General features: G+C 38.4%; 1 protein-coding gene across 1 annotated transcript; it reads left to right on the top strand.

Annotated features, from left to right (window-relative positions):
- Positions 1–406: 406 nt before the first annotated feature.
- On the top strand, positions 407–11037 carry LOC309383065 (putative protein-lysine deacylase ABHD14B). Its single transcript, XM_081935208.1, has 4 exons — positions 407–562; positions 4290–4520; positions 7194–7435; positions 8480–11037. Exons 2-4 carry the CDS (start codon positions 4313–4315, stop codon positions 8660–8662), a joined length of 633 nt encoding a protein of 210 aa, XP_081791334.1. The 5' UTR covers positions 407–562; positions 4290–4312; the 3' UTR covers positions 8663–11037.

The raw sequence follows: 11037 nt of genomic DNA, 5'->3' as shown, positions 1-11037 counted from the left end.
GACTTGAGCCAAGTCATACTCTCTCAGTCCTAAGAATGAGGCAGTGGCAAACTACTTTCCAAAACTCTTGCCAAGAAAACAGCACAGAATTGTCCAAGCACTTGTTAGGGTCAAAAATTAACTTGAAAGGTGCACTGCAAACATACCCACACAAAAAAACCGCATACAAACAAACAAAATCACATACACAAATGTTTCTGTTTATTCCTTGTTAGGAATAAACATTGGAAGACACTGGAAAATAATATAAATACCATATTTACATAGTAAGCGATAATACTAGAACCACGTACCTGCACATTTTACTGAATTATTGTAGAACTAAAAATACAGTATTCGGTTCATGACCACTAGGTGTCCCTAGAGTTTGCTTGAACTTTTGGTTAGAAAATGTTGCAACTTTTACGGTATTATTACCCCTTTCCCTTCTTTCGTCAAACTTCCTTTAATACCTTTGGACCCGGAAGTTCTGGCAAATCTTTCAGTGATCGGTTTGCATGCCTCTTGAAAGTTAGCCTGTTCTCGAAACTTCGTCGTTTTGATTAATTAAGGCGATAACTTGGTAAGTTTTAGAGACCTCATTTGTTTGTTTGTTTTCTCTCAGCTGCTCCAAAGCAGCCGATTCACTCTTGACAATGGATCATTGCATATATTGTTAAGTAGGTTGCTTTGAGAAAAATTATCTTCATTTTATTTGTCTAGTTTACTTTATTTTGGATTCCCTGCTACATTGCACTTTACATAGGAAAATCACAGGAAAAACCCAGGCAGTGATGGCTAATTTAAAAAGTTACTGTCTGATGAACTGTGATTTGGTTCTTGAATCTTTCCATATTACTTTCTTAAAAGACATAAAAAAGATCCTAGCCGCTTGCAACAAAACCCAAAATGTCTGTGGGAATCCTGTCCTGCTAACTGCAAGTTTCAGGCAAACATCTTTATTTCTAATTATTTATTACTTGTTTAACCCGGTTTTGAGATTGCATGATTCCTTAATGACTCTGAACAGCTTACAGACAAGAGGAAAATACAGATAATAGGAAAGTACAGATAAGAGGGAAAATACTGTATGTTAAAGGAGAACATGGAGGAGCAAAGAGCTAAAGGAAGCTAAATGTAAAGGTCCCCTGTCCTGAGATTGCTTGCATGAAGATTTATTTGTCCAGCTGGGAAATGGACATTTCTTTTTTTTTTTAAACAAAATTTTTATTGGTTTTAGAAAAAATAATTAGGAAAAGGGATGGTGGATAAAGTTACACATTTTGACAGTTACATTATGCAGGAAATGGCCCTCCCCCCATTCTCATAACTTTCATTTATTAATACATTAAATTGTTGCTACTTAATAGTATTTTGTCAGCATATAACCTTTTATCTTCAAATAATTTCAATCATTCTATATTAAACAGATTCTCTAGTTCATTTCTGTGATCTGAATTTTCTCGATGTTGCCTCCTCTCCCCCCTCCAGCAGGGCTCCGGCACCTCCCGTGTCCTGTATGTCCCGTGTAGTGTCATCAGGTCTATCTAGGAGGACTTTGTTTTTTTCCATGAAGGCCTCAGCCTCCATAGTTGTATTGATTCTAACTCTCGTGTCCTCCCAGAATATTAGCATACCTTCTGGCATAAGCCATCTGAACCACACCCCTTTCTGGTATAATTTCTTCACTAGAAGCGAATAGTTTTTTCTTTTATCTCTAACTTTCTTTGGGATTTGTTTCAGAATGGCTATTTCTCTATCCTTGTATTTTAATGCTTGCCCCCTTTGTGCACTCAGAATCTCATCTCTTGTAGTCTTTCTGAGAAATTTAATGTGGATTTCCCTTGGAACGTTATGTGTTCTGGCGTATGTTGAGTTTACTCTATAGACCAGGTCAATGTCCCACCCCAACTGTTGTCTGTCTTTTTTGATATATTCAGCCAGTAAGTTTGTCATAATCTCCCTCAGGTCTTCATCATCAGCCTCAATTACATTTTGAAATCTAAGGAAAAAAGACATCCTTTCAAATTCCATTTTTATCTGATGGTTCTCAAGTTCTTGGTTTTCTCTCTGGACCCCTTTCACCTCCCCCTTCATCTCAGCCATCCCCTCCTCCAAAAGTTCCAGTCTCTGTGAATTTTGAATCGTTCGGTTTTGGTTCTCTCTGAGCTGTTCGTTCATTTCTTTCAATTGGCTTTTCAAGTCCTCCTGCCCCTTTAAGAGTTGTTGAAACATCTGTTGAAAGTCCACCTCCGCGGGCTTAGGCTGGAATAGAGATGTTAGTGTCTGTTGTCCACTGGGGCTGGACGTTGAAGATGCTGGGGCAGAGCCAGCGAAACCCGGTTTCCCAGGTGGTGGTCTTTTGGGTGGCATTGTAGTAAGAAAAGCTCAGGAGTGACTGTGTCAATACAGAGAAGAAACAGTTGTAAAGATGGATAGCCGAGAGAGATCACGAGGCAGGGTGAGACAAATAGAGACCTTCTCTCAATTCTAAGTCCAGGAAATAAAATCCATTGTTCCAAGTCCAGGATAAAATATAACAAGAGATATCTCTGAGTGTCACGGGGACAAAGGCAAAATGCCAGCGGTTTCTGTGAGTGGAGTCAAATTTCAAAGTGCATGAAGACAATGGAAGTGTGCCGTCTTGCCCTGCCAGCTCCGGGATCAGAAGGCAACAAACCAAAAGTTTTCAAAGTTTTCAAAAAGAAACAGATCATCACCTCATTTTCACAATTGCAGTAAAATAAATCTGCTGTTTGCTATGAGCGTGAGTTCATTCCAGAGCTCCCCCCTCCTCCTCCTCCTCCTCTGGGGGCAGAGAGCAGTTTAAAGCCGCTTGTCCAAGGGGGGGGGGAAATCCCCCTCCCTCCAGTCACACTTCCCAAAAACGGGTTGAAAGTTTTTTCTAAGGAGCTGACAATCTTTTTGTTTTTCCTTCAGTCATAAAAGGGAACGGGGAGAATCTCCATCTCACCACATTGTAACTGCGTCCTTCGAATCGTCAGTTTCGTCCAGCTGCCTCAACGCAAAGACGCAGAAGCGCCTCCCCTTTTGTCTCCCGATGCCTAGGGCGATGCGGGGAGCCCCCCCCCGGCTGCCGCCGACACAGAGGGTCCCCCGCTAAGCCGCCCCCTCGGCAGGAGCCCCTACGAGGCTTCCTGTGTCGTCCCCCCCGATCAAGGGGGAGCCCACCAGGAGCGTGCGGGGCGAGCAAGGCATGCCCGTCGCGAACCGCAGCCGGAACCAGAAGTTTGGAAATGGACATTTCTTGTAGTTCTGTCTCTTTGGGAGGCTTTAGGGGAATTTAACAGGTTAATAATATATATATTGGAAATATATGCATTGGGAAAAAATGCAGTTCTTAAATATTTTTTAATATCTTAATTCCATCCCTTAAATATTTTTATATCTTAATTACATCCCATTGTTTATAGCAGCAGTGTCCATTCTGACCAATTCAGGCATTTACCTGTGACAAGAATCCTGCAGTTGTTCAGTCTATAGACAATACACATAACACAACCCACAATCCAGTCATTATCAGTGCATCCAGGAGACCTATGCTCCACTTATTTTCTCCGTCCAGGTTTCTTGTATTCTACAAACAGAAAAGTATTGGCAAAGCTATGTCATACTTCTTGCCTATTCCTCACTGGCTAGGCAGGCAAAAGTGGTTGTGTCTTGGACATTGCAGCTAGACAGTTGTAAGGGCATGTTTTATGCTGTTTTTGTGTCAGAGTGCCTTGTTGTTGGTTGCACTAGCATCCATCTTGTTTCATTCTCGGGCTCAAATATGAGCACTACTTAACACTTGACTGGATTTTCAGAATTACATAACTGCTCAGCAGGTAAGAACATGTGAGTAACAGATTTGAATTAAACCCTCCTCCCGCATTAAGTAGGTCAGTAGTTCACATGACATGCAATGTATTAATTATCTAGAGCAAACCTTGCTATATTTTTATAGCAATTTTAAAAATAGAATTACAGAGAAAGCTATATGCAAAACATTTTTGAAAACCAGAAATATACATAGATCTAACAATTTAATTACTAGTTAGCGTATCCAACAGATAAAAGAATAAAAAAAAAAGTAAGTATCAGACCAGCGAAAGAGGGAAGGGAGAGACTCTTAAGAATGAACATACCAAATGAATTAAGTATGTCATGTATACATTTAATAACAAAAATTAATCTATTCTTGCAACATATTATAAAATCAATGCCAAAGGGAATCATATTGAATCCTTTTTCTTCCTACTTTTAAAATTTTGCAAACTTTTCTCCTTGTTTGCTACTCATGTCTTCAGGCTTCCTAGCAGATCCCAAAGTGATGGCTGCCATACAGGTGACAGAGGAAACCATCCTAGTGGGTGGGCAGACTCTGTTCTCCTGCCAGGCTAAACCTACACAACAGGCTCCTCGCCTTTCCCTCCTGCTGCTCCATGGCATTCGTTTTTCATCAGAGACGTGGCTCAACCTGCAGACTTTGTCTAAGCTGGCAGAAGCTGGATACCATGCTGTAGCTATTGACCTGCCAGGTAGGCTTGACTCTCAGTGGGCAGTGGAGATTTGGGCAAAAGACAGGTGTGTACAATTTGATATTTAAGAAGACTCACTTTTGCTTCTGTCTCACCAGAAGCAAAAATAAGGCAGAATATATAAAATCTAATTCCAACATATTGTGGTTAAAAATGAGGCTTTGGTATTATGTGATACAATACCAAAGTAAAAGAATTATTCTTTCTCAGACTAATTATTATGTTAACATGATACATTATGCATTTTATGACTATTTTTTAATAACTACACACACACACACACACACACACACTTGCTATAAAACGTGCAAACTGATTCTAAAATATAATTTTGCTCAGTTCAAACATCAATCCAACAAATGGATTGTTTTAGGATAACTCTGGTCTCACTGTCATGGTATTCAACTTCGTAAATTCATTTCCATCTTTATGGTTGTCTTATATTATAAAATGGGCAAACATAGTATGTAAGAAAACATATAAAAGCTGTTCCTTATGAAATAGATGTGTCAACCATGTTATATGTTTTTCTGGGTTCAAGGGAAGACATAGATTCTCCCCCCAATGCTTTTTTTATATGCAAGGGATATTTGTAATAAAATGCATCTATTAATAGTTCTTTTGTCCAGAGATACAGTTTGCTGGTTGTGACTCTTCCTGGATTCTCAACTTCATTCCCTTTTTCTATCTGCAGTCAGTAGTTTATACACACAATAAGCATCCTCATTTCTCAGAGTGCTAATTTTGGGTGTTACGGGGTATTTTTTCTTAACATTTTTTTAAAATTGTGAAACCAGGGACTACCTTTTTATTATGCTATATTGGTTACCTTATAATAAATATTTAAAGATAGTATAAATGTGGGGGAATGTAGATTTATATAATCAGTAATAACAGTTTGCAATAGTGGTGAATATCAGTAGCTCAGGTGTAGAATAAGGGTGGTAGTAAAAATACTAATTGGGACCAGCAACTTGGCTGATACACAACGTTGTCGCTTAAGCCCAAAATCAAGTGATTGTGATGGGTTTAACCACCTTATTTTCCCTTTGGTTTTTAAGCAAAGTGATGGAGTCACTAAGCAAAAAATAATGCCACTTAAGATTTCATTTCTGCATCCTCTATTAATTACTTGTCACAAGTATGAATGGTGATCATGTAAATGCAATGATTAGTTGCAAAGTTATTTTTTTTTTAGTGCTGTCATAACTTCAGTTGGTTGCTGCATAAGGCAGTCAGTAAGCAAGGACCACAAGCAATGACAATTGGTAAAAGTATAATATAGGGAAGGAATTAGTTGTTTTTTCTTCTGCCTTGGAAAATCTAGTGAATCAATCCACATGGAAACAAAGAGCGGTCCTTGTAGCTTCCAGTTGCAGGGACACATTTATTTATTTATTTATTTATTTATTTATTTATTTATTTATTTATTTATTTATTTATTTATTTATTTATTTATTTATTTATTTATTTATTTATTTATTTATTTATTTATTTATTTATTTATTTATTTATTTATTTATTTATTTATTTATTTATTTATTAATCCATTTTATATGCCGCACCCTCTCCACCAAGGGACTCGGGGCGGCGTACAATTTATTACACAACAAATAAATAACAGGAGGAGATATACCAAAAAGCATTGTACAACACATAATAAATAAATAATTAATTAAAAACAGCAAAAACAATTAAAAACAATTTAAAAACACCCAAAGTCAAACCTAATTTAAAGTTTTTACCAGAGGGATTAGAAAATAGCTATAATTCAGGCCAGGCCGTCTAGTTGGAACAGGTGGGTCTTGAGTTTCGTGCGGAAGGAGCGGAGATCGGTTGTTGTCCTAATGTCGGGGGGGAGGTCATTCCAGAGGGCTGGGCCCATCACAGAGAAGGCCCTGCTCCTCGGCGCCGCCCTCTGGCATTGCTTGGTGGACGGCACCTGGAGAAGTCACTCCCTGTGAGAGCGAATTGGTCGCAGGGATGTATGGGGCAGGATACGATCCCGCAAGTAGCTAGATAGTAGCTAGTAGACATACCTTCACAAAGCCAAGACTTGTAATAGGATGATGTAGTGAAATATAACCAGAGGGCTTTGGAACAGGATTTTGGAGGTGCTTCCCATCTGAGTCACAGTTCTCTATCCCACTGAAAAGAATAGACAAAAACATCTTACTGGATGATTTACCACAATTTTGATGGTATACTATTGGGGGGCTTCAAGTGTCACAAAAATGAAACTCGGGGGTTACATGCAGGCCGTGATTCCCATCTACCCCATTTATAATTTAAGTCCTTATACAGGTGGAACTTGAAAGTGGATTTGGGGTTTTCATGAGCTGTACGCCATAATCATCACAATTATGACAAATCACGTCTTGAACTACCTTGCTTTGCATGTAATGAGTCTTATCTCATATATTAGTTTCACCTTTTAAATTGCATTACTGAAATAAATGAACTTTTGCACGATATTCTAATTTTTCAAGTTTCACCTGTATATGGCTCAATCCTCAAACAACCCCTTCGGGAATTCCTAGCCAAAAGGGCAGTTGTCTCTTTGAGCTGGGAATGCTAGAAGTTATAGTTACCATCTGACTGAGGATGCTTGGTGGAGAGGGCTACACATACAGAATATGTGTGATGCAGGACGTCTTGTTTCTTGTGATCCAGGATTCGGCCGCTCTAAAGATGCTGTGGCTCCAGCTCCTGTTGGAGAGCCAGCCCCAGGCAGTTTCTTGAAGGATGTCTTGGAGGCCCTGAAATTCGACCAAGCAGTGGTGATCAGTCCATCTCTCAGTGGCATGTATTCACTCCCATTCCTTTTTCAGCACAATCACCTTCTGAAGGCCTACATCCCGGTGGCTCCCATCTGCACAGAGAAGTTCTCTGCCACCCAATATGCCAGTGTCAAGGTATGTTCGTCTAAAGAAGAATGGCATTCTGGAGCAGGTCTTCTTTGGCACAGGACATAACTAGAAGGGCTGAGTTATCTCAGTTATGCAACTGGCATTTCACAACTATGTGAGGAAAATGTGGATGGAAGATTTATTGTAAAACTTGCAGGAGTTCATCAGCTGTCCATTAGGGGGCAATGCGCACTGCGTTACCCTCAAGTACAATACTAATATGGTAAAACAGACCTATATTCAATCTGGGGAATATTTATAGCTTTGTGAAGATGTACCAAGAAAATGGGCAATACCATTCTAGAAGAATACTCAGATGAGTTCAGGGAATTATCTCTGGGTTCAGTTTCATTCAATGCATGTTTTATTGCATTAGCTGAATAAGTTCCACATTTGCATCAACAGTAAGAATCTGGTACACTTAAAATGAATGTAGTTTTGAATGTAGAAGAATTACAACAATCACTGCGATAAATCTCTGAACATTCTCTAACCTTTATCATGCCTCTTGTGAGCATACAGCATTTAATTTGACTCCTATCCAGATTGCTCCCTTTTGGGAATTTTAGCCTTTTCTAATCTGTAGAATGTACCTTTGACCTTGCAAATATGATCTGCACTTTTTTTTAGCTAGGGTGATGGTGGGTTTTTGATAATAATGGGAATTCCCTGTAGTCCTGCTGAAAATATCTGCTGCAGTTACTCTGTTTTGCAAATGTAGAAGGTTTGTTTTTGCTGAAGATTTGCATTTCTATCACCACTAGGAAAGGATCATCCTCTTGCTAATACTGATTGGATGTATTTATAGCCTGAAAACTGGGCTAAGAGCATGCCATTATAAAACACAGAGAGCAAGTACAAATTAGCTACATGGTTAATGTAGCCACATAAATTGAACAGCAATACGGGAAGTATTTTTTTTTCCTGGAAGAGAGCACCTCTGTCTCTATTTTTCATCTGAGCTAATTTTTCATTATTAGAATCTAAGACAGGCAGGAATGTTCATTCATTGATTGAACCGGGCTTGATTTCTCTCTCTCCTGCACACAGACACCAGCTCTCATTGTATATGGGGATCAAGATGCCCAACTGGGTGAAGTGAGCCTGAACCACTTGAAGAATTTACCTAATCACAAGATAATGATGATGAAAGGGGCAGGCCATGCCTGTTATCTTGACAAGCCAGATGAGTGGCACCAGAGGCTGCTGGATTTCCTGAAGAACATAGAGTAAACAGCAAATCAGCCAGCACTGGCCTAGCCAACCCATAATCAATCAACTGACCTAACCAGTTTTTCTAGCATACACATGTAAGGAGCTGGGATTTCTTTCTGCAGTTCCATCAGTTAACCTGAGTGGGGCCCAGGTTGCTTATGGACTGTCTAACCATGATAGACCTAAAAGTATCAGAAAGTGTTACATCCAGAATGCATTCATTGATTCATGATTCATTAATTGCATAATTAAGACAACCAGGTACGATTTTTCTTGCTTGGGTCATGAGATATTTGAAGTCAAACTTACATAAAATAATCATTCATAGAAATGTATAGGATCTGTGCATGGATATATTAGGAGTTGGTCCTCAGTATCATGAGCTCTAATGCCAAGATTTTAATCACGAACAATTTTTTTCTCAAAGCTGAGTGAGTGCTGGCTGAGATAGATGTAATAAAAGTAAGGCAATGACTGGGTTTAAGTATCTTATAAACATATGATGATTTGATTTTTTTTTGACTTAGCACCCCAAAGAATCTATCCATTATAACATATCATCATGTATGACATTGGAGTGATGATTAAAATTAAAATCCTGGTTTGTTAGTATCAAAGTTAATATGGCTTATTTTACTATAGGAAAGCCAAAATGTCAAAATATATTTTTCTAACCCATAGATTCTTCTATAAGCTAACTTTCATTGAGCGCTATTATGTCTTTGTCCTTGTTATCTTTATTAGCAGGACACTTTTTGTTTTGATGACTGGGTATAGTGTTCTCCAATTTGATGGACTATATTGGGTTTTAATTTCTATAATTCTCATCAGGCTTGGAAACCATGCATGGGAATTGTGCTAGTCAGAATGTATGTGAGTTGGTGTCCATTACATCAGGTTTGAAGAAAGCTATACTGCAATTTATGCTATTTGACCCACACATATTTTTGCATCTGGATTAGCTTCTTTAGAATGGAAGAACCGCATCCCACAACCCATAATGGCACTAGAGACTTTGTGAAGAGCCCTTGTATTGAGGGCTGAATGTATGCTGGCACCATCCTCTGATTTTAATGAATGTTATATTGGGGGATAAATTCTTACTTTCTTCTGCTGTTTTTCAAAGAAAGTTGACAAGGTCTGTACATATGTTACATGACACTTTCACTCTTGAAAGCCTGATTTCTTCAAGAATGTACAAGTATTCATAGTGATAAAGTTGTCTTCCAAAGAGGTTAAAGGGACTATTTAATTAGAGCTGTGCTTAACTATAGCTGTAGAACTAGCAGGATTCCCTGGGTAGCACCTGTATAGTCAATTGAAGGAAAAACTTATCACACTTTTTGAACAAGAGAGTGTGAACATCCTGTTGCACTTTCATACTTGTTCCTTTGCTCGAAATATAGATCAAAGGGAATGCAGACTTCTGAGAATACGATTGGAGCAGGAAAATTAATAACAATAGTTGTACAGGTGCTGCCTAGATTTCAGGTGAGTTCCTGCTGTACCAGTTTTGATTATCAAAATGGATTCATTTGTAATCAAACCTGATTTATACTTGTTTTTATAATTATTCCTTTTTTAAAGAAATCTAAATACTTCGGTAAATTATATTGGAGTAGATTTACAACAACGGTGTCAAAAACTGGTAATAATATTTGGTCTGTGTGGAGCTGGTTTTAGTACTACGTGATAGCCATGCTATTTTACTTTTTTCAAAACGAAATTAAATATGGCCTATAAGAGTATTAATCAAAGATAGATTCCACATACATACACAGATACCAACATCATAAATAAAAGTTTAATCCATCATTTGGACAAAACATTCTGGAAAGTATCATTGCCTTCTTAAAAGATCGGAAAAGTACCAGCAGCCATGCTATTAAATTCAGGACATGATAGTCCAATTGTAAGTGAAAGAGGCTCTTAGCCTAAGAAGCTGCACATCTGCCAAATCTTAACTAGATGGTCTTCAAAACTGAAATTAGTCTCAGACAGTATATAGATACAAAATTCTAGAAAGGGACAAGAACTCTTTCTGCTGGGCGGGGAAAATTTGTGGTGCAGCAAATGAGGATAATTAGAAGACTGGGAGAAATCTCTGTTGTTTTACTCTTATCATAGGGCTTTTATCAGGTTGGTCAAAACTTCAGCAGAACAATGGGAAATCATACTGTAAAAGAGAGAATGAATCTGTAGCCCTCTTGATCTGATTGGTTTATACCTTTCATATTCCTCCATCACTGGTATGAAGGGCGAATGGGAGCTGAACATTTGGAGTGCCATCAGGAACACATGGATCTGTCTTATGCAATAACAGATTATCTAACCAGGATTGGGATCTTCTCTGTGTAGAACAAAAATACATAACATTTGGGATTAAAAAGCCA

This window comes from Natrix helvetica (assembly GCF_964273705.1).
Source record: "Natrix helvetica genome assembly, chromosome: 1".
NCBI classification, from domain to species: Eukaryota; Metazoa; Chordata; class Lepidosauria; order Squamata; family Natricidae; genus Natrix; species Natrix helvetica.
The sequence above is the reverse complement of the archived record's forward strand: the minus strand, read 5'-3'. Positions and strand labels throughout refer to the sequence as shown.

Excerpts from the sequence above, each read along its gene's own strand:
- LOC309383065 (XM_081935208.1), top strand. The coding sequence starts at position 4,313 with ATGGCTGCCATACAGGTGACAGAGGAAACCATCCTAGTGGGTGGGCAG. Across the intron at positions 4,521-7,193 it reads TGTAGCTATTGACCTGCCAG|GATTCGGCCGCTCTAAAGAT; the intron begins GTAGGCTTGACT and ends CTTGTGATCCAG. Across the intron at positions 7,436-8,479 it reads CCCAATATGCCAGTGTCAAG|ACACCAGCTCTCATTGTATA; the intron begins GTATGTTCGTCT and ends TCCTGCACACAG.